This window comes from Salmo salar, chromosome ssa10 (genome assembly GCF_905237065.1).
Source record: "Salmo salar chromosome ssa10, Ssal_v3.1, whole genome shotgun sequence".
Lineage (NCBI taxonomy): Eukaryota > Metazoa > Chordata > Actinopteri > Salmoniformes > Salmonidae > Salmo > Salmo salar.
Genome location: NC_059451.1, coordinates 38094448 through 38121300, shown reverse-complemented (window position 1 = coordinate 38121300; position 26853 = coordinate 38094448). Strand labels below are relative to the sequence as shown.

The window sequence follows — 26853 nt, the reverse complement described above, 5'->3', positions numbered from 1 at the left end:
ATTGAGTAGGCCATTCCAAGACATTTAAAATATTTCCCCTTAAACCACTCGAGTGTTACTTTAGCAGTATGCTTAGGGTCATTGTCCTGCTGGAAGGTGAACCTCTGTCCCAGTCTCAAATCTCTGGAAGACAAACAGGTTTCCCTCAAGAATTTCCTTGTATTGAGCACCATCCATCATTCCTTCAATTCTGACCAGTTTCCCAGTCCCTGCCGATGAAAAAAATCCCCACAGCATAATGCTGCCACCACCATGCTTCACTGTGGGGATGGTGTTCTCGGGGTGATGAGAGGTGTTTGGTTTGTGACAGACATAGCGTTTTCCTTGATGGCCAAAAAGCACAATTTTAGTCTCATTTGACCAGAGTACCTTCTTACGTATGTTTGGGGAGTCTCCCACATGCCTTTTGGTGAACACCAAACATGTTTACTTATTTTTTCTTTAAGCAATGGCTTTGTTTCTGGCCACTCTTCCGTAAAGCCCAGCTCTGTGGAATGTACAGCTTAAATTGGTCCTATGGACAGATACTCCAATCTCCACTGTGGAGATTTGCAGCTCTTTCAGGGTTATCTTTGGTGCCTTTGTTGCCTCTCTGATTAATGCCCTCCTTCCCTGGTCCGTGAGTTTTGGTGGGCGGCCCTCTCTTGGTAGATTTGTTGTGGTGCCATATTCTTTCCATTTTTTTATAATGGATTTAAATGGTGCTCAGTGGGATGTTCAAAGTTTTGGATATTTTGTTATAACCCAACCCTGATCTGTACTTCTCCACAACTTTGTCCCGGACCTGTTTGGAGAGCTCCTTGGCCTTCATGGTGCCACTTGCTTGGTGGTGCCCCTTGCTTAGTGGTGTTGCAGACTCTGGGGCCTTTCAGAACAGGTGTATATATGATATATTCTGAGATTGTGTGACACTTAGATTGCACACAGGTGGACTTTATTTAACTAATTACGTGACTTCTGAAGGTAATTGGTTGCACAAGATCTTATTTAGGGGCTTCATAGCAAAGGGGTGAATACATGTGCACGCACCACTTTTCCGTTTTAAATATTTAGGAATTTTTTTAAACAAGTTATTTTTGTCACTTCAATTGACCAATTTAGACTATTTTGTGTATGTCCATCACATGAAATCCAAATAAAATCAATTTAAATTACAGGTTGTAACTAGAGGTCGACCGATTATGATTTTTCAACGCCGATACCGTTTATTGGAGGCCCAAAAAAGGTCGGTACCGATTAATCGGCCAATTTTTATTTATTTGTAATAATGACAATTACAACAATACTGAATCAACACTTATTTTAACTTAATATAATACATCAATAAAATCAATTTAGCCTCAAATAAATAATGAAACATGTTCAATTTGGTTTAAATAATGCAAAAACAAAGCGTTGGAGAAGAAAGTAAAAGGGAAATATGTGCCATGTAAGAAAGCGTTTAAGTGCCTTGCTCAGAACATGAGAACATATGAAAGCTAGTGGTTCCTTTTAACATTAGTCTTCAATATTCCCAGGTATGAAGTTTTAGTTTGTAGTTATTATAGGAATTATAGGACTATTTCTCTCTATACGATTTGTATTTCATATACCTTTGACTATTGGATGTTCTTATAGGCACTTTAGTATTGCCAGTGTAACAGTATAGCTTCCGTCCCTCTCCTCGCTCCTCCTACCTGGGCTTGAACCAGGAACACATCGACAACAGCCACCCTCGAAGCAGCGTTACCCATTCAGAGCAAGGGGAACAACTATTCCAAGTCTCAGAGCGAGTGACATTTGAAACGCTATTAGCGCACACCCCACTAACTTGCTAGCCATTTCACATCGGTTACACCAGCCTAATCTTTGGAGTTGATAGGCTTAAAGTCATAAACAGCGCAATGCTTGAAGCATTGTGAAGAGCTGCTGGCAAAACGCACAAAAGTGCTGTTTGAATGAATGCTTACGAGCCTGCTGGTGCCTACCACCACTCAGTCAGACGGCTCTATCAAATCCGACTTAATTATAATATAATAAACACACAGAAATACGAGCCTTAGGTCATTAATATGGTTGAATCTGGAAACTATCATCTCGAAAACAAAATGTTTTTCCTTTCAGTGAAATACAGAACCATTCCGTATTTTATCTAAAGGGTGGCATCCCTAAGTCTAAATATTCCTGTTACATTGCACAACCTTCAATGTTATGTCATAATTACGTAGAATTCTGGCAAATTAGTTCGCAACGAGCCAGGCGGCCCAAACTGTTGCATATACCCTGACTCTGCGTGCAATGAACGCAAGAGAAGAAGTGACACAATTTCACCTGGTTAATATTGCCTGCTAACCAGGATTTCTTTTAGCTAAATATGCAGATTTAAAAATATATACTTCTGTGTATTGATTTTAAGAAAGGCATTGATGTTTATGGTTAGGTACAGTTGTGCAACGATTGTGCTTTTTTCGCAAATGAGCTTTTGTTAAATCATCCCCCGTTTGGCGAAGTTGGCTGTCTTTGTTAGGAAGAAATAGTCTTCACATTGCATATACCCTGACTCTGTTGCAAGAGGTGACATTTTCCCTAGTTAAAAGAAATTCATGTTAGCAGGCAATATTAACTAAATATGCAGGTTTAAAAATATATACTTGTGTATTGATTTTAAATAAAATAATTAATTTTAAATAAAAGGTGTAAAAAAATATTTATATTTTATTTATTTATTAAAATCGGCAAATCGGTGTCCAAAAATACCGATTACCAATTGTTATGAAAACTTGAAATCGGCCCTAATTAATCAGCCATTCCGATTAATCAGTCGACCTCTAGTTGTAACGCAACAAAGTAGGAAAAATGCCAAGGGGGATGAATACTTTTGCAAGGCACTGTAGTGCTCAGATAGAGCACAGTGTATGACAACCAGGAAAGTACTGAATGTTCACTGATAAAGAGTTTATATTAGGACTGTCAAACAATGAAAAAATGACAGAGTAAATTGCAGGATTTGCTCAAATTGAGCTGTAATTTAAGATTTTTTTTATTCAAAAAACATTACAAGAATATTGATTTTGTCCAAAGTAAAGGTAAGCAAAATCTGGTAAATTTATAAAGCACACTCTAACATCAATAACTTGTTTTTGACATTGCATTGTAGTTTTAAGCTGTATAACATATGTATTTTGGATGTTTTCAGTGTATTTTGAACACTTCCAGATAATGGGATTAATTGTGATTTAAAAAAAATTAAGTTAACTGATTCATTCTGACAGCCCTAGTTTAGAATTTTTCCCAAGAAACCTCGCCGACCCTGGCCTATGTCATGTGCAGGGAAAGGTGTGTGTGTGTTTTTGTGTGTATATCAGGTATTGCCTTATCAAATGCAGCAGTTACTTCAATTAAAGAGACATGAAACCCTGTTACATATTCGTGCTGCATGTGAGTGGTCCAATATCCAGTCCAATACTGCAGCTTTTTTTGTGAGCGCGCTCCATTTACCCACTCGCTCGCTCCCTGCACCTTTAAGAGCGCGTGCCTAGCTGAAGGTCACTAAACAGTAACACAAAGCTCTCTCAGCTCTGCGGTCCAATATAGCGCATGCGCTCTGCCTGGGGACTGCTACACAGACTGCAATATGGCGAGAATGCCTGGCAGCGCAGACTGCTCTAGCGACACGGCGGGGACAGAGCGGGAGGAGCACATGAGCTGCCCAGAGACTGAGAGGAGCGGAGACGAGGCGGAAGATGAGATCCAGGAGGTGCAGATCACCGGCGAGGAGGAGGGGGAGTACGAGGAGGATGTCGAGCTGGAGTGGGAGGCAGAATGTGTGGACCCCGGCAGCTGCTCGGTTATGGAGACAGAAGCGGTCCTTATGCGCAGTACGGACCAGTGCAGCGGGTTGGGACCGGGAGCGGGGGCGGACCCCGGACTGTTCCACATACCCGGACTGGACTCGGATCCGGAGGGAGACCTGCAGCGGTCTGACCGCTCCAGACTGAGCGAGAACACTCGCCTGGCTACTAGGTACGCAGTCAGGATCTTCCGGGAGTACCTGAGTGAGAAAGCCCAAAGTCCTGACTTTGAAACTCTGGACAAGGAAGCGCTGTGCGTGGTCCTGCGCTCCTTCTACGCGGAGGCTCGATCGAAGAGCGGCCAGCTCTACAGCAAGTCCTCTCTCATCAGCATCCGGAGTTCTCTGAACCGCTACCTGAATGAGCCGCCTTACTGTCGCACCCTGGACCTCACCAAGGACCCAGAACTGCGCAGCGCCAACCTGACACTGGCCGCAGTCATCAGAAAGCTGGAGGAGCAAGGTGCCGGTCCCGTTGTGCAAAAACAGGCTATTACGCGGGCGGACCTGAGAAAACTCTACACCTCTAGTGTGTTTAACACTGATACGCCGTTCGGGCTTCTCAACAAAGTGTGGTTCGAGACATGCATGTATTTCTGCACAAGGGGGAGAGAGAATCAGCGCGAGCTGGAGGAGGATTCATTCGGGCTAGCCATAGACGAGGATGGGAGAAAGTTTATCTATTTCAAAGCGCTGGGGCCGTATCACAAGTCTCGTTCCGCGTCCTGGACTAAAAAAAGACCAGACACGGATGATGATACTCTGCCGCGCATGTATGAGACGGCCACGGAGTTTTGTCCGTATGCCAGCTTTGTGAAGTATGTCTCGAAACGGAACCCGCTGTGCAAAGCGTTCTTCCAGCGCCCGCGAGACCACTGCTGCTTAAGCGACATGACATGGTACGAGAACAAAGCAATCGGTAAAAACCTGCTGGGCACGAGGATGCAGATGCTGTCGCGTGCTGCCAAGCTTTCAAAGACCTACACCAACCACTGCATCGGCGCCGTCTCCATAGCAACGCTCAACAGCATCGCCGGTATCGGGTCAAAGTCAGTTTCGCTTCACGTTTCCTCGGAAACGGTCAATGGTGGCGCACAGTCTTATCTCCAGCTCGTGATCCCATATAGCCGACAGGTCACGGGCGCAGTGGAACTGAAGCCGCAGAGAACGACAAGGAAATCTCGTTCTCACTGCCCCGGCGACGTCTCTGGACCTCCATCACCTAAGAAGCTCTGTGTGCGTTCCAAGGAACTTGGAGAGTCCCAGGTGGTCATAGTGGACGGTACCGAGCCCGTGGACACCCGATCCCCGGAGCCCCACGGTCTGCCGCCCGCTCCTTTACCAGCTGGCGTGGTAGCAGCGCAGGTAACACCGTTTCACACTCTGCAGCAACACAGGTTTTTAATTGAAATTTAATGTAGAATAACCTTACTAGTCTCCAAAGCATCCACAGATTATGCATAAATGTAATGATTTAAATCATTTTCCATTTACTGTGGAAGTATTGACCAGTAAGATCTTTGTGTTTGTATTGTTTAGGAGTGAGTTCTGTCATTGGGTGTTCTAGGTGCTTTAGTAAAGAGGTCATGAACATTGTGTTAGCGTCCCAAATGGCACCTTATTCCCTATATAGTGCACAATTTGTTTACCAGAGCCGTAAGGACACTGGTAAAAAGCAGTTCATTGTATATATAGAGGTTAGGGTGCCATTTGGGACAAGACTGTGAGTGCAGAGTAGAGGACACATGAGTGAGTTCTCTCTGGGACTTTGTCTATTGCTATGGGTGATGGCGCCCCAGGCTCACAATTACCCACCATGCACCACAGTGGAGCCCGCAGGGGGAGAGCCAGAGCGTGTAAGCTCACACACACACACACACACATTTATTTTATACCCATTTGCCTAAAGCTCACATTTTCCTGAGACACAGGCACTTTAATAAACAATAGAACGACAGGCTGTCTCAAGCCTCTTTCCCCTAATGACAAAATAATTGTGTTTGTGTGTGTGTGAGTGTGTGAATGTGCATGTGTGCATGTGTGAGCGTGTGTGTATATCCAGTATCATAATGAGTTGAATGTTTTTGCGTCGTTCCTCTTAGAAGAGCCTGCCTGTCGTGACCCTAGAGAGATGCACATGTCTGCTGCAGCACTAACAGCTCTGCTCATCTGTTTCCTGCCTTATCAGCTATACATCTATCTCACTATTTACCCTTTTCTCAGCTTTAAGAGGCAGACTGCCTTCGGCCATGGCTGTCTTTCTCCCTCACTGCACTTACCACAGTGAATGCTGACCAGTAGACTTTATAGCTTGTCAGTTTTTCAGCAGTGAAAACTTACTTGAAGCATTTCCAACTTACTTGAAGCATTTCCAAGGTGTTTAAAACCTTCCTCTCAACAGGAATGTCCTCACCTGTCACCTGTATAGCAGAGCAGAAGAGGAGACAGACTCATATCTGTCTCTGTCTCTGAGTTTCTTTAACAACACTCAGCCCGCTCCACTGTCCTTAGTTAGCCCTGACAGACAGACACTGAAAAGGGCAAAAACCACTCTGTCATGTAGTGCATCATGAGTTCATTGTACTCAAAACGTTGACGGAGTATGAATGAAGTCCCAGTCTACAACTCTTTACTAGTGTCCTGTCTCTACTTAGTCACTCAGGGAATGACTGTGTGCCATGTTCACACACAATATCTGTGACAAATTTCAGTTGGACATGTGTATTTTCTTCTTCTCTCCCAGGATAGCCGTAATAGCAGCATGGCCAGCCGGCCACTGGTCTCCCAGTCCCCTGCCTCTCCGCTGGGCTCAGGGGGTATTGGGGGCATCCCCACCCCCGCCCAGCTCACCAAAACCAACGCCCCTGTACACATAGACGTAGGAGGTCACATGTACACCAGCAGCCTGGCTACACTGACCAAGTACCCAGAGTCACGGTAAGACTTGCACACACATAGCGTGTTTGAGATTTACTACATTGAAGTGGAATGCAGTCACTGATCTACAAATGACCTTGCATCCCAAATAACTACTCATTATGTGATCAAGATTAGCAATTCTACACTTGGCCTTGCTCAAACTGATCCACTCAAACATGTACACTCTGATGATGATCCCACTGATATCCCCTTCCACCCAGGATTGGTCGTCTGTTCAACGGGACAGAGCCCATAGTGCTGGACAGTCTGAAGCAGCACTACTTCATAGACCGAGACGGTCACATGTTCCGCTACATCCTCAACTTCCTGCGGACGGCCAAACTGCTCGTCCCTGACGACTTCAAAGTGAGTTTATCTGACCCTGCACTCAGGCCTGGAAAACCTCATCTGTAATTGCACACTTATAACATATAGTGTGAAGCTTTGTGGGATACATTTTCTTTTTAAGAATCTGATGATCGTTGTGTTTGTGTGTATGTATATGTCTGTGTACATGTGTGTGTGTGTGTGTGTTACAGGAGTACTCTTTACTCTATGAGGAGGCCAGGTTCTTCCAGCTATCTCCACTACAAGCAGAATTAGAACGCTGGAGGAGTGAGCGCGAGGCCAGGAAGGTGTGGCGTGTGTGTGAGTGTGTGGTGGTGCGTGTAGCTCCAGAGCTGGGGGAGAGGATCACTCTAAGTGGGGACAGGGCTCTGATCGAGGAGGTGTTTCCAGAGGTCGGGGACGTCATGTGTAACTCCCTGAACGCAGGCTGGAATCATGACTCTACCCACGTCATACGCTTCCCACTCAACGGATACTGTCACCTCAACTCAGTACAGGTAACATGACAGACACTACCCTTACACTGCATAGAATAACCATGAAAATACCCTACAACAACCCAAAATACTAAGTTAACAGATAACGTCCCGTGAACTCACAACAAATAAGGTCACCTCAACTCATAACATCACATCAACCCACCTCAACTCTGTACAGGTAACATCCCACTAACTAGTACCCATGGCACAAGCATAGAATAACCTCAGAGGGCCAGACCAGCCAGAGAAAGACACACTAATCCTGTTTAGATATGAAACATGTGGCCATTGGCTACTGGGTCTGCTGGTTGCAACACTCACTACAGAGATCCAAACTGCCTCTGGAAGGAACGTCAACACAAGAACTGTTCGTCGGGATCTTCATGAAATGGGTTTCCATAGCCGAGTAGCCGCACACAAGCCTAAGATCACCATGTGCAATGCCAAGCCTTGGCTGGAGTGGTGTAAAGCTCGCTGCTATTGGAATCTGGAGCAGTAGAAACACATTCTCTGGAGTGATGAATCACGTTTCACCATTTGGCAGTCCGAAAGATGAATCTGGGTTTGGTGGATGCCAGGAGAACGCTACCTGCCCCAATGTATAGTGCCAACTGTAAAGTTTAATGGAGGAGGAATAATGGTTTGGGGCTGTTTTTCATGGTTCGGGCTAGGCCCCTTAGTTCCAGTGAAGGGAAACCATAACGCTACAGCATACAATGACATTATAGATGATTCTGTGCTTCCAACTTTGTGGGAAGAGTTTGGGGAAGGCCCTTTCCTGTTTCAGCATGACAATACCCCTGTGCACAAAGCGAGGTCCATACAGAAATAGTCTGTCAAGATCGGTGTGGAAGAACTTGATTGGCCTGCACAAAGCACTGACCCCAACCCCATTGAACACCTTTGGGATGAATTGGAACACCGACTGTGAGCCAGGTCTAATTGCCCAACATCAGTGCCCTACCCCACTAATGCTCTTGTGGCTGAATAGAAACAAGTCCCCACAGAAATATTCCAACATCTAGTAGAAAGCCTTCCCAGAACAGTGGAGGCTGTTAAAGCAACAAAGGTGGGACCAACTCCATATTAATGCGCATGATTTTGGAATGAGATGTTCGACAAGCAGGTGTCCACATACCTTTTGTCATGTAGAGTAGCTCCGTATAGCACTGCATTGACATGACTGGTTGATGGTAGGTGGGGGGGAGGTCTTGTATAAACACAAACTCACTTCCTTGACAACTTCCTTTAAAACAGCTCTGCTATGCGAACGCCAAGAAGTATGTATGAATGCTCTGATCTCTGCGGAGGCCGCATCACAGTAAATGCTGTACAGCCACTGCAGATGTCGGTTTGACCATGCAGAGCCTTCCATGCAGAGAGAGAGAGGGAGTGGGATGGAGGCAGACAGACAGAGGTTTCTAATTTAGCCTACTGCCTGCAACAAACAAAGAGAGGAGAGGGCGACAGAGCGAGACAGCGAGGGAGGGAGGGAGGGAGGGAGGCAGACACAGGATAGAGGTACAGATGCTCCTTCAGTGTATACTAATGGAATGCCATCTTGCAGCTATCGAGAGAATGTCTGCATACAAAATGTCACCCTATTCACTATTTAGTGCACTACTTTTAACTAGGGCCCATTGTGCACTACATAGGGAATATGGTGCCCTTTGGGATGCACATAATATTACACTAGAAAAAGGGTTTGCGTCTGTGTGCATATGCCAGTCCGTGTTTGTATGTGTGAGTTGTCGTGATAGAGGGAGTCCTATCTGTCCCTGTGTTTTTATGTCAGGAAAGGACAGGGTGAGATGGCTGGCTCTTCTTTAGTCAGACAGAGAGATGAGTGAACTTGGGCCCTATGGGCACTATCTGTGCTATTGTTAGTAGCACATTTGCACATATTCACACATTGGTTCTCTTCCACAAACTGGAGTCCTGTATGACTGTGGTATGACTGGACCCTGAATCAGCCCCTCTCTGAAATCACTTCTCTGTCCCTCGGTCAACTGACCTTCCATACATACTGTATCAGACCACCAATTACCTGATTCATCGTCTATTCTCTCTTTGTCAAACCCCAAATAATTGTTGTGAATGTGATTAAAACTTGAGATCTGAGTCTGTGTGTCTACCTGAGTGGTTATTCTCACAAGTGTGTGTGTACGGTGTCTAATGCATGTGTGTGTGTGTGTTTGTGTGACAGGTGTTGGAGAGGTTGCAGCAGAGAGGATTCGAGATAGCAGGGGCGTGTGGCGGGGGAGTAGACTCCTCCCAGTTCAGCGAGTACGTCCTACGCAGGGAGGGAAGTAGCAACGGACAGCGTGGCCACACCCTCATCCGCATCAAACAGGAAGCAACGGACTAAGCCCGACCCAGGTCAGATCAGAGGTCAGGGGTCAGTGGATAATTGGTCAGGAGAAACCAGAAAGCCACGCCTCCATCTCCAAGGGAACGCCAATAGTCGTTTTAGAAGTTTGGGGACATAGGTATTGCCATGATGAAACGGTGATTGTACCTACACCAAAGGAGAGCAATAGAACTATGACCTCACCGCAATGAACTATGGAAGTCACTAGCCAGGCGGTACACAGCTAGTGACTGACCCTTCTGCCCATGAGCAGGGACCTATAGCATACAGAGAGAAGCAACATTAGCACCATCATTATACTACCCATGTTATTGTGTAGGATTATTCTGTTTTATAGTGTCATAATACTATGTGGATTCATTAAGATTCTTACAATAATGTAAATAATCATAGAATGGGATGAGGTCATGACTGAAACTCTGAAATGGAGATACGGCACTGATGAAAATGGAAGATATGCAGCTGAATGTTAAAAAGCACAAGTGTCTGGGAAATCTAACCCAGCCTAAACTAAATAGATCAAATATATGGTTCTGTGAAGCTAAAGTTAATACGAGGAACTCATGGAAGTTTTATTTTTTAAGGACATTTTTATAAACCCAAAATATGGTTTTCACATGTTAAGTCTTAATCTTATGACAATGGAATTCTGAAGAGGTTCTTCAACATTTTATATTCATCACATTGATAAAAGAGATTTGTCTTGTCAGAGATTGAATTGTTGCATGTTTTATGCTGAGCATTAGAGCAGCAGAGAGGACTTGAGATCTGTATCAAAACTGTCTCTGTCACACTAAAGGAAATTTGATTTCATAAATGAATGAATGTACCAAAGGGATGTAAAAACATGTTTCATACAAAAAAAAAGTCTGCATGTGTGTGTCTATTAGTTATTCAGGAAACTGTAAATGAGAATATTCCCAAAATGTTCATTTTAGTTAGGCTAGTCTTTCTCTAGCAATCACAGATCAGATGACAACCTACCATCACCGTAAAATTGAAACCGGAAAGTTAAGGGGGAGGTTTGCATTCATTTTAGGTGGCATGGTAAATATTCCACCTGCTTCAGAGTTTAGCAGAAAGTGGTTAATGAATATGTATAAGCAATGCATGAATATTAAGTACACTAAAGTGCCTTTGTCTTTCTGGATTTGACAAGCTGTCAGAGGAGGGAGGGGCTTGTCTTTGATCTGAGACAGGAACAGGAAGCCGTGGGACATATGAGCTTGTTAACATTGCCGACGGTGATCAATAATTCAGCAATCACCCAATCAACCAGTAATCACATTAATTAAAAATACTCCCTAACCATTTGCTATAACTGGCACAGTTATATGAAACAGTCTAAGTAGCTAACCTCCACATTAAGGGTCATCATTCATTTCCACTATCAGGTCCTTTAACTGGCACACGGTCAGTTTGCCTAGCTTAGTGTTAAGTTAGAGGTCAGCAGTCTTATCAGCTGAAAGAATTCTGATCCATTTCGTTCTTTCCACCCTCTGGATTTCATAGCCAAAAGGTATTTCTGTGCCTAAAAGCTCCTCTCTTCTGTATTCAAAGATAGCGGAATAATGAACCTCAAACACATCCACAACTCTGATACACATTTCCACACACGCCCTGAAGGATCACTATTTTTCCCTCCAAGTGACAACCTAAAAAAGGTATCAATTATGAAGCAGAACATTTTCATGAAAATGTGTGAGTAATGTGGAAATAAACAAAGAATCCCTGATAGACTGTAAAAGTACACAGTACGACACTCAACTAGGGTTTGCTATTAACTTATTTTAAATTGTCACAGGTTTACAATCATCAGGTCAACCATGTAAACATCAGAGTAAGGAATGGCTGTCACAGACGTCTGTCTGATATTATTAGCATGAAACTGAAAAACAAGGAAGAGTCAATGACCTTACCACAGAACACTCTGAATCACACTAAGGGCAGAGGGTCACTGCTTTAGGCTGTAACACAGAGCTGACTTCTACTGTTCTGACGTCTTCTCTCACACACAGTTGCCCTTCTCAAAAAGTGCAATATAAAAATGTTTGGTCCTTCCAACCGGACAACAATCTTTTCTCTCTCAGCATGTATCAGCAGAATTCAGTTACATTGCTGACTGTGCTACAAATTGTTAGAAAATAAAATGCATAACAAAAATATCAACAAAATAAAAATATCAAAATAAATATAATATACAACATCTGAAAGAGTGGTAAGGCACACAGAATCTGGCACAAACAGTGGGGGAGAGACTGATAGTTTGTGTGTGTGTGAGATACTATCTGAGCAGGCCCTTGTAGAGAGTGAGAGAGTGTCGTAGAGGAGGGTCCTGTTCCAGACAGAAGAGTAGGTCCCTCAGAGAGACCCCAGTCACTCTCTGAACCCCAGCCCTCTGTAGTACTGACATAATGCCACCTGGCCCTACCTGAGAGAAAGAGAGAGAAAGATGAACGGCCCAACAGATAAAGCTTTCATCCTAAACTTTTCAACATTACCATTATGCCAAACAGCTTCCCTTCTCCCCCCTCCGTTTCTCTTTCACATTCTGGCACACAGAGGCGATGCCTTAGAGAGCAGAAAGGAAGGCCCTGTAGCGCTACAAAGGAAAGGGAGAGGAGGCAGGAGAGGAAAGCTCCTCAGGCTGCAGGGTCCTCTGGGTAACGCAGTTCAAAGGCAGCGGTTAATGTGTTCAGTTTACAGAGCTTCATCTCTAAACCCATCGCCTGCAGGGGCAGGGAATTAAATAAACTCAGTTCAATTAGACACTCTTTAACCTAAACTCACAGTCCTGCGCATATCTGCTCCTTCGCATCACAGGTCTAGTCTCCCCTGAATGTTGTTTCTTATCAGTGACACTAATACGGTTGTTCCTCATATACGCATCCCCTACTCACCTGGTAGATCCCCTGCCCACCTGATTTCAAAGATTGAAAATCTGCCACAGATACCATGAAAACACTGATAACCAAGAACCTCCATCCACTCTCTCAGTATAATAATACACACAGTACATACCTGGTTTCCATTGGAGTCCAGTGGTCTCTTCCTGCGAGGTCCGATGGCAGCCAGGGCAGTGAGGTTGGCTTCTCTGTGCTGCAGCTGAGCCTGCTCCAACTGCTGGAGCTACAGAGAGGGGGGGGGTCATAAAACACTCTAAAGCAGGTGCTAATCTAAAAATGTGCACCCCTTGGGGTCCCAAGACAGAGTTAAAGAAACGCTGCTCTATAGGATGGGAAGTTGAATGCTCATAAAGGAGTAACTGGAACACTGAAGCTGGGGTAATTTCCATTAAACGATATACAGTGAGATATACAGTAAGATATACAGTGAGCCAATAAAGAATCACACCAGCCAAATCTCAACCAATTAATGAATAATGTTGTCAAGGTCACATAGAGACAACCTCACACACACACTGTAGGTGTTCTAATTTGATTCCGCTTTGTGCCTGCCGCAGGCCTCAACTCCAGCCCCAGAAACAGGCTCCATTAAAATTAGCTCCAATTACAGCTGTACCTTCTCTGGGGCTTGGATGTGTGCGAGTGTGCTGGTGTGTGTGTGCGTTGGTGTGTAGGGTGAGTCTGAACACCCACACAGGCTGGGTATGCAAATGAAACGATTTTGTTGATTTCTGCTGTTGCTGTGGAGAGACCTCTGGGAACATTGTTGCCGTGAGCGATCCACCAACGGAGAGAAAACAACCTCAAAGTCTCTCCTCCCTCTTTATTACCAGTACCCTACCGCTGGCTCTGTCTCATCTAGCTACAGCCTCAGCCCCTACAACCCCCTCAGCCAAACATCACACACAATCTGATTTACTAAATGAACAATTAGTCTAAGAAATAGCAGGCATTATAGAATTCCCAAACATTACTAATAAAAAGTAGATATTAGGTTAGATGTGGTAAAACTTTGGGGAAATGCTCCACCACTGTGCTATAACTTTGAAGAGGAGAAAGAATCTAAAAATGAAGCTCACTTAGCAGCTACCAGTAAAAGCACAGAGCCTTAATGAGCTGATGTGTGTGTGTGTGTGTGTGTGTGTGTGTGTGTGTGTGTGTGTGTGTTCTACTCGTCCTTCCCTGGGGACAGTGCTTCCCTCGAACTGTTTGGAAATGACAGTCTGATTGAATAGTTAAAGCTGACGTGACGCAAATTCAAGTAAAGCATGCGCACACACAATGACATAACACACAAACCTCTTTGGCCCGTTGTTTCAGTAGTTGCTGGTCTGGGTCATCAGTGTTACAGCGACTCTGTGAAGCAGAAAAGAAACAGACAGATGTTGACCGTCTGGAGGCAGCAGGGTTCTACAATGGTTCATCTAGACCAGACAACTTAAGTAAGCATGAGTAACCATGTCCTCAGCATACTATAATCATACTCAATATTTGTTTTTAATTCCAAGAACTTAATACACAGTAGCTAATATGAATAATATAGCACCCATCACTCGCACTCATTCACCCCAAAATGCTAAATACTCAAAATCATGTCTGATTAGCTTCTTGACCCCTTGTCAAAACTGAAACCCCATTACTCTGCAACATGTACCCTGGCAACGCGGAGCAGTGTCTCCCTCTCCTCGTCGTCTCTCCTCTGCTTCTCCAGACGTTCCAGCTCTTCCAGGAAGTGGAGCTGGGAACGCACGTCACTGGTCTGAACGTGACTGTAGTCCTCCTACACAGAGACCATGAGGATTCTAGAAGAGCTGTAGTACTAGTTGTGAAACTGTGTTACAGTTGTAGTATGTGTATTATGAGGGCATCATGCTGGTAATAATGTTCTAGTGCAGGGTTTCTAAACTCCTGGAGAGCTACTGGGTGGGCAGGATTTTACTCCGGCCCTTCACTAACATACCTGATTCACCTAATCACGGTCCAGCAGAGAGAATATTCCAATCGGGTGTGTCACTGCTGGGCTGGAACAAAAGCCTGTACTCCAAGTAGCTCTCCAGAAGCAGAGTTGGAGACCCCTGTTGTCTTGCTTGTGTATAATATAGTGATGCCAGAGTAGGGCTGTTGCAGTGTGTGTATAATATAGCGATGCCAGGGTAGGGCTGTTGCAGTGTGTATAATATAGCGATGCCAGGGTAGGGCTGTTGCAGTGTGTATAATATAGCGATGCCAGGGTAGGGCTGTTGCAGTGTGTATAATATAGCGATGCCAGGGTAGGGCTGTTGCAGTGTGTATAATATAGCGATGCCAGGGTAGGGCTGTTGCAGTGTGTGTATAATATAGCGATGCCAGGGTAGGGCTGTTGTAGTGTGTGTATAATATAGCGATGCCAGGGTAGGGCTGTTGCAGTGTGTATAATATAGCGATGCCAGGGTAGGGCTGTTGCAGTGTGTATAATATAGCGATGCCAGGGTAGGGCTGTTGTAGTGTGTATAATATAGTGATGCCAGGGTAGGGCTGTTGTAGTGTGTATAATATAGTGATGCCAGGGTAGGGCTGTTGTAGTGTGTGTATAATATAGCGATGCCAGGGTAGGGCTGTTGTAGTGTGTGTATAATATAGCGATGCCAGGGTAGGGCTGTTGTAGTGTGTGTATAATATAGCGATGCCAGGGTAGGGCTGTTGGAGTGTGTGTATAATATAGTGATGCCAGGGTAGGGCTGTTGCAGTGTGTGTATAATATAGTGATGCCAGGGTAGGGCTGTTGCAGTGTGTGTATAATATAGTGATGCCAGGGTAGGGCTGTTGCAGTGTGTGTATAATATAGTGATGCCAGGGTAGGGCTGTTGCAGTGTGTGTATAATATAGTGATGCCAGGGTAGGGCTGTTGCAGTGTGTGTATAATATAGTGATGCCAGGGTAGGGCTGTTGCAGTGTGTGTATAATATAGTGATGCCAGGGTAGGGCTGTTGTAGTGTGTGTATAATATAGTGATGCCAGGGTAGGGCTGTTGTAGTGTGTGTATAATATAGTGATGCCAGGGTAGGGCTGTTGTAGTGTGTGTATAATATAGTGATGCCAGGGTAGGGCTGTTGTAGTGTGTGTATAATATAGTGATGCCAGGGTAGGGCTGTTGTAGTGTGTGTATAATATAGTGATGCCAGGGTAGGGCTGTTGTAGTGTGTGTATAATATAGTGATGCCAGGGTAGGGCTGTTGTAGTGTGTGTATAATATAGTGATGCCAGGGTAGGGCTGTTGTAGTGTGTGTATAATATAGTGATGCCAGGGTAGGGCTGTTGTAGTGTGTGTATAATATAGTGATGCCAGGGTAGGGCTGTTGTAGTGTGTGTATAATATAGTGATGCCAGGGTAGGGCTGTTGTAGTGTGTGTATAATATAGTGATGCCAGGGTAGGGCTGTTGTAGTGTGTGTATAATATAGTGATGCCAGGGTAGGGCTGTTGTAGTGTGTGTATAATATAGTGATGCCAGGGTAAGGCTGTTGTAGTGTGTGTATAATATAGTGATGCCAGGGTAGGGCTGTTGTAGTGTGTGTATAATATAGTGATGCCAGGGTAGGGCTGTTGTAGTGTGTGTATAATATAGTGATGCCAGGGTAGGGCTGTTGTAGTGTGTGTATAATATAGTGATGCCAGGGTAGGGCTGTTGTAGTGTGTGTATAATATAGTGATGCCAGGGTAGGGCTGTTGTAGTGTGTGTATAATATAGTGATGCCAGGGTAGGGCTGTTGTAGTGTGTGTATAATATAGTGATGCCAGGGTAGGGCTGTTGTAGTGTGTGTATAATATAGTGATGCCAGGGTAGGGCTGTTGTAGTGTGTGTATAATATAGTGATGCCAGGGTAGGGCTGTTGTAGTGTGTGTATAATATAGTGATGCCAGGGTAGGGCTGTTGTAGTGTGTGTATAATATAGTGATGCCAGGGTAGGGCTGTTGTAGTGTGTGTATAATATAGTGATGCCAGGGTAGGGCTGTTGTAGTGTGTATAATATAGTGATGCCAGGGTAGGGCTGTTGTAGTGTGTGTATAATATAGTGATGCCAGGGTAGGGCTGTTGTAGTGTGTGTATAATATAGTGATGCCAGGGTAGGGCTGTTGTAGTGTGTGTATAATATAGTGATGCCAGGGTAGGGCTGTTGTAGTGTGTGTATAATATAGTGATGCCAGGGTAGGGCTGTTGTAGTGTGTATAATATAGTGATGCCAGGGTAGGGCTGTTGTAGTGTGTGTATAATATAGTGATGCCAGGGTAGGGCTGTTGTAGTGTGTGTATAATATAGTGATGCCAGGGTAGGGCAGTTGTAGTGTGTGTATAATATAGTGATGCCAGGGTAGGGCAGTTGTAGTGTGTGTATAATATAGGGATGCCAGGGTAGGGCTGTTGTAGTGTGTATAATATAGTGATGCCAGGGTAGGGCTGTTGTAGTGTGTGTATAATATAGTGATGCCAGGGTAGGGCTGTTGTAGTGTGTGTATAATATAGTGATGCCAGGGTAGGGCTGTTGTAGTGTGTGTATAATATAGTGATGCCAGGGTAGGGCTGTTGTAGTGTGTGTATAATATAGTGATGCCAGGGTGGGGCTGTTGTAGTGTGTGTATAATATAGTGATGCCAGGGTAGGGCTGTTGTAGTGTGTATAATATAGTGATGCCAGGGTAGGGCTGTTGCAGTGTGTATAATATAGTGATGCCAGGGTAGGGCTGTTGCAGTGTGTATAATATAGTGATGCCAGGGTAGGGCTGTTGCAGTGTGTATAATATAGTGATGCCAGGGTAGGGCTGTTGTAGTGTGTATAATATAGTGATGCCAGGGTAGGGCTGTTGCAGTGTGTATAATATAGGGATGCCAGGGTAGGGCTGTTGCAGTGTGTATAATATAGTGATGCCAGGGTAGGGCTGTTGTAGTGTGTATAATATAGTGATGCCAGGGTAGGGCTGTTGTAGTGTGTATGTCTTAATATAGTGATGCCAGGGTAGGGCTGTTGCAGTGTGTATAATATAGTGATGCCAGGGTAGGGCTGTTGCAGTGTGTATAATATAGTGATGCCAGGGTAGGGCTGTTGTAGTGTGTATAATATAGTGATGCCAGGGTAGGGCTGTTGCAGTGTGTATAATATAGTGATGCCAGGGTAGGGCAGTTGTAGTGTGTGTATAATATAGGGATGCCAGGGTAGGGCTGTTGCAGTGTGTATAATATAGTGATGCCAGGGTAGGGCTGTTGCAGTGTGTATAATATAGTGATGCCAGGGTAGGGCTGTTGTAGTGTGTATAATATAGTGATACCAGGGTAGGGCTGTTGCAGTGTGTATAATATAGTGATGCCAGGGTAGGGCTGTTGCAGTGTGTATAATATAGTGATGCCAGGGTAGGGCTGTTGCAGTGTGTATAATATAGTGATGCCAGGGTAGGGCAGTTGTAGTGTGTATAATATAGTGATGCCAGGGTAGGGCTGTTGTAGTGTGTATAATATAGTGATGCCAGGGTAGGGCTGTTGCAGTGTGTATAATATAGTGATGCCAGGGTAGGGCTGTTGTAGTGTGTATAATATAGTGATGCCAGGGTAGGGCTGTTGTAGTGTGTATAATATAGTGATGCCAGGGTAGGGCTGTTGTAGTGTGTATAATATAGGGATGCCAGGGTAGGGCTGTTGTAGTGTGTATAATATAGTGATGCCAGGGTAGGGCTGTTGTAGTGTGTGTATAATATAGTGATGCCAGGGTAGGGCTGTTGCAGTGTGTATAATATAGTGATGCCAGGGTAGGGCTGTTGTAGTGTGTATAATATAGTGATGCCAGGGTAGGGCTGTTGTAGTGTGTATAATATAGGGATGCCAGGGTAGGGCTGTTGTAGTGTGTGTATAATATAGTGATGCCAGGGTAGGGCTGTTGCAGTGTGTATAATATAGGGATGCCAGGGTAGGGCTGTTGTAGTGTGTATAATATAGTGATGCCAGGGTAGGAGACCTTGAGGGCCATCTTGCGATGCTGTGCCACCACTGTGACTTTCTCCAGCAGGTCTCTGAGACGCTCCTGTGTGGCGTGAGACACCAGACTGACCACGTCTGAAGCCACCTCGGACACTCCAAACTTCTCACCTGAGAGAGAGAGCGATGGAGAGAGAAGGCGAGAGAGTCCAGGTGGCCATTTGATTAATTGTTCAGCAGTCTTATGGCTTGGGGATAGAAGCTGTTAATGAGCCATTTGGACCTAGACCTGGTGCTCCGGTCCCTCTTGCTGTGCAGTAGCAGAAAGAACAGTCTATGACTTGGGACTTCCTCTGACACCACCTAGTATCTAGGTCCTGTGTGGCAGGAAGCTTGGCCTCAGTGATATACTGGGCCATACGCACTACCCTCTGTTACACCTTACGGTCATATAAACCTTTAATTCTGAACATTTTGACATCGCCACTATTCCACACTAATTCCATTCTCATTTCTCCTACAATTCTGAAACACTGAGGCGAGAGGGAGAGATTCATTGTTTTCTCTATCTGAGGTTAAGAAAGGTCAATTTCTAGTCAACATTGCTCCCTGCAGGTGACCAGAGGCATAACTCCTATCTAAAGCACAGAAGGAGTGCTGAAGTTGTACATCTTTACTGGTTACCAGTGTGGAGGATGTGTGTGAGCAGCGGAGAAGGATTGTGGGTACCGGTTTGGAGGATGTGTGTGCGCAGTAGAGGTGGATTGTGGGTACCGGTTTGGAGGATGTGTGTGCGCAGTAGAGGTGGATTGTGGGTACCGGTGTGGAGGATGTGCGTGCGCAGTAGAGGATTGTGGGAAAAGAGAGGGATTGTGGGTACTGGTGTAGAGGATGTGTGTGAGTAGCAGCGAGGTGGATTGTGGGTAGAGAGAAGGATTGTGGGTACCAGTGTGGAGGATGTGTGTGAGCAGCGGGGCTGGGGAGAGGAAGGGTTTGTCCTGACAGGATCGTTCCACAGAGCCCACGAGCCCAGAGTTGGTTGCTAGGATACGGGCATTCTCCTCACTCACGTTGACCCCAGCCATGGAGGCCACATCGTTGATGTCATCCTCCTCCCTGAGGTACGCAAATAAACAGAGTTAACAGAAAAAAATCTACCTCAGACAAACAAGATAACTCGGGTCTGGCTTAGAGTGAATTAGCGTTCAGTGAATAGCTATGCAATATTTGGACCCTCCATACATTCTGGTGCAGTACAACAGGCTCTGGTCACAAATGTATGTGTTACCTGAAAGAACCAACACTATCCTTGAAGGGGTGTCTCTGGGCTGGAGGCGGCGGGACCAGGAAAGGAGTTCGCCTGACAACAGCACCTACGGGGACAACAAGGGAGATGAGAACACATAGTAGTGAGGAGAAAAAGGTTGATGTGTAAGGTGTGGTTGACCTGTGTGTGTGTGTGTGTGTACTGTCAGGTGAGTGTGGTTCTACCTGTGTTGTAGTGCTGTCCTGACTGTATGACCATAGGTTTGGACAGGCTCCTGTTCTGAACAGACAGGTATGTACGGGCCGGGGCGGGGTTTGTCACAGCAGGCTTATACGCCACACCTCTAGGCTGCTGGATCACCTGTGGTGGGGCAAACACACCTCAGACTGAGCTTCTGGAACACAATTACACAAACCATTCACAAACCAGACCATCTGGACATGGATCTGATCTCCTCAGGGAGTGAAGAATAATGCTGAGTGTGATACTCCTAAAACTCCAAACAAACACAACTACATCCACTCATACAGAGCTGTTCGTCACACTGTTAATTACGTAATCAACATTACAGAAAATCTGAATAAATATTGTGATTGCTCTCCACATCATGAGTTTTCCCTCTGAAGGCGAGAGCTGTGTGTCTCTGTCTGCAGAGGGAAGTCTGTCTGTGTGCAGAGGAGAACTGATGAGAATCCTCATTTTGGGAGCAGTAGCTGTAACCTAGTTAGTCCTCAGCCTAGGCTCTAACGGAATTAGGCCTAACCTCAGGGCTCCATGTGTTAGGAGAGAGAGAATGAAGACAAAGTGCAGAGAAGAACTTTGAGAAGTGAGCTGCCTGCTACACAACAGGGACTCTACATCTATATTACACTTTAACTGGATGACTATGTAAACCTCAGGTACATTATACAGGGTTGGAGTCACCAAGGCCAGAACTTTTGAATGGATATAGACCGGAGAATATAGGAGCCCTGACCTGGGATCATGCTTGGCGTTTGTGTGATAGGTATATGGGTGATCAGAAGGATAGGCATGATTGGCATTTGTGTTGAATAAAAGGGTTAACTTATATCCTGACGGAAACCTCTGCCTGATGCTTGGGTGAAAGGGGGTAATCATTGAGAGTGTGGCTTACTAGCTGGGTGGATTTGATTGACTGGCCACTAGCAGCGCTAAGGTGGGCAGGCCTAGAGTTGGTGGAGAGAAGGGTAGGAGTGCGGCCTGCAGTGGGGGCCGGGGCCTTGGAGGCGGTTGGAGCCTGTGGTCTGGGTTGGTCAACCTCCTGGATGAAGAGCTGTGGGTTGGGGGTGAGCTGCCGCACAGCTGGGAGACTTTTCTGGAGGTAGAGAGAGATGTAGAGAGAGAGGGAGAGAGATGAATAAGGAAGAATATGCCCAGTTTGTGACAAGCTGGTTTGAACGAGTCTGTGGTCTGAATGTGTTGGTGTTTCTCTGATCACATCACCTTGAGAAAGGGTACCAGGTAGGGCTGGGGAGAAGACTTGAGCTCACGGTAGAGTTGGTCAGTGAACTCCTCAGGTTCAAGTCTCCCATCCTGGGGGACAAAAGACAGAGACAGGAAAAAGTGTGTATGAGAAAGTATTCGAACGTGTGATTATTTAGGTAGTGTGAGCATGTGAGTGTGCCTGGTTACCAACCGGTTAAACCCCCATTAAATATCATATTTGTACATTCACACTTCAGGATTAACAAACGGACCATATTACATTTTAAGTACACAATGCTGAGCTGTTACCCAATAAGCGTTTCAAATTTCACTTCTATTTTTCTTTACTCTATAATTCTGAGCCACAGGTTTGACTCGCTACAAAAACATTTTCTTCACAGGAAGGCCATGGCACACTTTACCTTCTCATTATTGGAAGGCATGGTTTATGTATTTTAATCTTACTCTAAAATGTTACAGTATATCCTCCTGAGACCCAGTAAGTCATTTTTATAATGGACATTTGTTTTTGGTCCGTATCTCTAAGCCCACTGAGTTAGGTCCTGTTGTACCTTTGAGAGGACATTTTGGGCTTTTCAATGAGATCACATTTTGGGCTTTTCAATGAGATCACATTTTGGGCTTTTCAATGAGATCACATTTTGGGCTTTTCAATGAGATCACGTTTGGGGTTGTCACCTTAATCCTTTTTTATTTCTGGTTCTTCAAAATGGCTACCATCACAATTAGCACATTTTATGGTAAGTGTGTGGTTGTGTAATTATAATTGTGAGTTTGATATTCAAATTGTTTCTAATAGGTAAATACAGTGCATTTGATAAGTATTCAGACACCTTCCCTTTTTCCACATTTTGTTACGTTAAAACCTTATTCTAAAATTGATTAAATAAATGTTTTCCCTCAATCTACACACAATACCCCATGATGACAAAGCGAAAACATATATGTAAATGTATACTTAAAAATAAAATACCATAAGTATTCAGACCCTTTGCTATGAGACTAGAAATTGAGCTCAAGTGCATCCTGTTTCCATTGATCATCCTTGATATTTTTCTACCACTTGACTGGAGTCCACCTGTGGTAAATTCAATTGATTGGACATCATTTGGAAAGGCACACACCTGTCTATATAAAAAGGTCCCACAATTGACAGTGCATGTCAGCGCAAAAACAAAGCCATGAGGTTGAAGGAATTGTCCTTAGCGCTCCAAGACAGGATTGTGTCAAGGCACAGATCTGTGGAAGGGTACCAAAACATTTCTGTAGCATTGAAGGTTGCCAAGAACACAGTTGCCTCCATCATTCTTAAATGGAAAAAGTTTGGAACCACCAAGACTCTTCCCAGAGCTTGCCGCCCAGCCAAACTGAGAAATTGGGGGAGAAGGCCCTTGGTCAGGGAGGTGAGCAAGAACCCGAGGGTCACTCAAAGAGCTTCAGAGTTTCTTTTGTAGAGATGGGAGAACCTTCCAGAAGGACAACCGTAACTGCAGCACTCTACCAATCAGGCATTTATGGTAGCGGTCGAACGGAAGCCACTCCTCAGTAAAAGGCACATGACAGCCCGCTTGGAGTTTGCGAAAAGGCACCTAAAGGACTCAGACCATGAGAAACAAAATTCTCTAGTCTGACGAAACCAAGATTGAACTCTTTGGCCTCAATGCTAAGCGTCACGTCTGGAGGAAACCTGGCACCATCCCTACAGTGAAGCATGGTGGTGGCAGCATCATGCTGTGGGGATGTTTTTCAGCGGCAGGGACTGGGAGACTAGTCAGGATCGAGGGAAAGATGAACGGAGCAAAGTACAGAGAGATCCTTGATGAAAACATGCTCCAGAGTGCTCAGGACCTCAGACTGGGGTGAAGGTTCACCTTCCAACAGGACAACGACCCTAAGCACACAGTCAAGACAACACAGGAGTGGCTTCTCTGAATTAAATAAGAACTTGTTAATAAATATCCTCTGTAGTAATCAGGATGTGCGCAAGGATATGGTTAATTGACCACAAAAATCTACATTTTGCAATGGCCATCTCAGTCTCTGGACTTAAAGCCCATTGAAAACCTGTGGTTTGAATTGAAGAGGGCAGTCCATAAACGCAGACTGAAGGATATCAGGGATCTGGAAAGACTACGTATGGAGGAGTGGTCTAAGAGCCCACCCAATGTGTTCTTTAACCTCAAAACATTATAGAAAAAGGATAAACGCTGTTATCCTCGCAAGTGGAGGGTGCGCAAATTATTTAAGGAGTGGCAATAATTTTAACATTAGTTTTATATATTTTACTTAAACAAAATCTCTTTCTGACAAATTGTATTATAAAATAATTGAATTTTCCAAAAAATGTGAGCATTCACTACCGTTCAAAAGTTTACAACATTAACAATGACTACACTGTATTTCTGATCAATTTGATGTTATTTTGATGGACAAAAAAAATAGTTTTTTTTTTTTTAAAACAAGGACATTTCTAAGTGACCCCAAACTTTTGAATGGTAGTGTACATTATAGCTCGGTATTTGTATTATTTATTTTATACAGAGTGTGTGTGTGTGTGTGTGAGAGTACCAGCAGGCTCTTGACGAGTTCTCGGACGTTCTTGGCCATGTCAGCAGAGTGGGTTCCACTAGAGGCCAGCTTAATCAGCGTCACCAGGAAGTTCTTACACTTCTTCACATTCTCCAGGACCTCCTGAACAGAGAGCATAATGGGACATGTCAGAGGTCACACTGAGCAACAGAAAGACATACTAACCTTGGGTGTATCCAGGTAAGTGAAATGTGCCAATAGAAATGCAATGAATAGAGCTGACAAAATTCCCCATCTACCTGGCAGACAATCATTTAAATGTATTACACTATACATTTCTATTTGAACTTTCTGTAGCATTACACCCTAATGAACATGACCCAGAGATAATATGCTAAACAATAGCTTTAGCCAATCCCAGTCAGCAGTCTGACTCACAGGTGTGATGGTGGGGGGTGTGGCCCTGGGGGTGTTGGTGGGTTTGGTTGGGATGATGAGAGGACCAGGGCCAGGAGAACGGGTGACTGTGACAGGAGCCACTGGGCGGATCATAGGCCTGGGGATCTGGATCTGGCCTGCAGGAGGGGTTGGAGTAGCCCCTACCACCTGGTGTGAAGCAAAGCAAAACACGAATGCAGACAGAAAATGGTAACTGAAAAGTCATAGTAGTAATATCCAATGTTACCCCACTAAATGAACCACTCTTTATCCACCAATCAAACCATACCTTTAGTTAAATCATACACTAAACCAGACCTTGACCATTGGTTGAGACCAGCGTACCTTAACCAAGGGTGTACTCTGTGCTGTGGTCACATGGGGGCTAGGAGGAGGAGGCACTCTGATCACACCTGGATTCTCAGCTTTTCTCACGACAGTCGCTGCAGACACCTTTAATGACATAACAGCTGGATCTGTATTCACAGTAAGGCGGAACTCCAGTGCACACACACACACAGTTACAGCCCTAACACACACACATTCATCTTCCAGGTAGGTACATAGTATGAGATCAGACACCTGTCACAGTTTATCAAACACACGCACACACACCGCACACACACCTGTGTGGTTAGTGGCCTAGGGCTAGGAGAGGTCCCAGTGCCAGGAGTTCTAGCTGCGAGGCCCTGGGCTGCAGCCAAAGCTTGTTGGGACACCAGCATCAGTTGGCCACTGTCACTACGGATGAGCACCATGCCTGTGCAAGAACATCACATTAAAAAGGGGCACTTCACTGCACCATACTAGTGTCTATGTTAAAAAGTGCCCCTTAAGACGACCTCGACACACTTTGCCAACTAATCATTGATTCATTGTGTCCTCTCTCCTTCTCAAAATGCATTGGAGAAGGTTCAAGGGGAGGGACCTTGGAACTTCTCCAATAAGGTTTGAGAAGGAGATGAGGAGAGCTGTTGTGAGGAATTGAGGAAAGATGCCTAGTCAGGCACTCACCTGGCGGGATTTGAAAGTTGGCTGGAAGCTGGACAGACGTGGTCTGTGGGGGTCTGATCGATGCAGCTGGTTGCTGAAAAGTTGTTGGTCTTGGTATGGCTATCACTGCAGCCTTCCCCGGTGCCTGGGTCGCGGTGGCAACTCGAGTCACCGATGGTCCCAAAGGAGAGCTCATGCGCGCCGGTGCCTGAGCGCTCATGGTCACCGTTGGAGAGCTCACTCTCGGTCCTGCAACCACCGGAGAAATGGGTCTCGGTCCCGTGGTTATCATGACCACCGTTGGAGGCAGGTTGCTCACGACTGACTTTATGGTTGTGGATGACGTAACCGGTTGAGCGCTTGCCTGGACAGGTGCGACAGCCACGGTGGCGGTAGTAGGTGCAACATGCACCACGGACAACGGAAGCTGGGTGGCACTGGATCCATTATTTGCGTTCTGTGGCTGGGTTTCGGGAGGGTCGGGGTCTTTCGTTGTACCTTTCGAAATGAAGGCGGGTATTGCAGGGCAACTGGCAGGTGTCCGGGCTTTGACTGTCGCTCCCACCTGCACAATAGTGTCCGAGATATTCGCGGTTCCACTTCCACTGTTTGCCGGGGAGGCACTTTTCTCTGCCTGATTTTGAGTTTCATTTGCGGAGTTTAAGGTGGTTGGCATGATTTTTAAATCTAAATTGAAACATACAATAACTTAGTTTGCAATATCTCTCAGATGACCTCACCATAGCAATCCTTTGGTAGTTGCTTTTTGTCGCTAGCTAGCGGGCTACTGACTAGCACCACCAATAAACAGCAAGTGGACCAGGTCTAGTGAATTGTTGGAAATGCCAGTCTAGGAATCACAGAAAAACATGACAAATAGCAGGTTTTACATTAGCCGTGTTCATTCATTCTTCAGACCCACGCGCCCAGCAAGTGACCATGAGTTTGTAGCCACGTGGAGCGTGCATGCTGAGTCTGCACCACGCTCTGAAAGCGCGAGGGATTCCATTATACTGTGCTCTCATTGGCTGGTTTACGCGAGGACGCAGAAATGAGCCACATGCACGCGATACCGGTGTTTCCCGGATAATAAATGCTGCCTGGAAGCCAAGCATCCCCAAAGGTGAACACTTGAGAACCATATTCAATTTCACATCAGTTATGGAAATACTTTGTAAACCCATTATTTGCACACAAAAAAGTTTGGCTACAGTACATTTGAGTAATTTAACAGATGCTCTTATCCAGAACAATTAGGGTTAAGTGCCTTGCTTTCGGTTACTGGCCCAGTACAAAACTAAATTCATCATTCATAATGAAAAATCACAGCTCTTGGTTTTACTCTATTTCCTATGTAAGCAAATAAGAA

The 26853-nt window shown here is 45.1% G+C and overlaps 2 protein-coding genes across 2 annotated transcripts; one reads left to right on the top strand and one right to left on the bottom strand.

The window, feature by feature from the left end:
- The first annotated feature begins 3547 nt into the window (after positions 1-3547).
- Positions 3548-10816, top strand: LOC106560345 (uncharacterized). The gene is made up of 5 exons (XM_014123184.2): positions 3548-5194; positions 6573-6766; positions 6970-7114; positions 7288-7593; positions 9782-10816. Exons 1-5 carry the CDS (start codon positions 3614-3616, stop codon positions 9941-9943), a joined length of 2388 nt encoding a protein of 795 aa, XP_013978659.1. The 5' UTR covers positions 3548-3613; the 3' UTR covers positions 9944-10816.
- A 22-nt stretch (positions 10817-10838) lies between these two features.
- taf4b (TAF4B RNA polymerase II, TATA box binding protein (TBP)-associated factor) lies at positions 10839-26727 on the bottom strand. Its single transcript, XM_014123181.2, has 15 exons — positions 25506-26727; positions 25118-25251; positions 24837-24944; positions 24492-24659; positions 24093-24215; positions 21522-21611; positions 21193-21393; positions 20282-20417; positions 20079-20163; positions 19737-19906; positions 18831-18961; positions 14507-14632; positions 14152-14208; positions 12968-13075; positions 10839-12377 (listed from the first exon to the last, which is right to left on the bottom strand). The coding sequence occupies exons 1-15, from the start codon at positions 26158-26160 to the stop codon at positions 12231-12233; spliced, it is 2439 nt and encodes an 812-aa protein (XP_013978656.1). The 5' UTR covers positions 26161-26727; the 3' UTR covers positions 10839-12230.
- Positions 26728-26853: the final 126 nt, after the last annotated feature.

Bases quoted from the DNA above. Each gene is read 5' to 3' on its own strand.
- LOC106560345 (XM_014123184.2), top strand. From the start codon at position 3,614: ATGGCGAGAATGCCTGGCAGCGCAGACTGCTCTAGCGACACGGCGGGG. The intron at 5,195-6,572 runs GTAACACCGTTT...CTTCTCTCCCAG, and splicing joins CTGGCGTGGTAGCAGCGCAG to GATAGCCGTAATAGCAGCAT. The intron at 7,594-9,781 runs GTAACATGACAG...TTTGTGTGACAG, and splicing joins GTCACCTCAACTCAGTACAG to GTGTTGGAGAGGTTGCAGCA.
- taf4b (XM_014123181.2), bottom strand. From the start codon at position 26,160: ATGCCAACCACCTTAAACTCCGCAAATGAAACTCAAAATCAGGCAGAG. The intron at 24,660-24,836 runs GTACGCTGGTCT...GCTTCACACCAG, and splicing joins AGAGTACACCCTTGGTTAAG to GTGGTAGGGGCTACTCCAAC. The intron at 18,962-19,736 runs GTACCCACAATC...TCTCTCTCTCAG, and splicing joins CACACACATCCTCCACACTG to GTGAGAAGTTTGGAGTGTCC.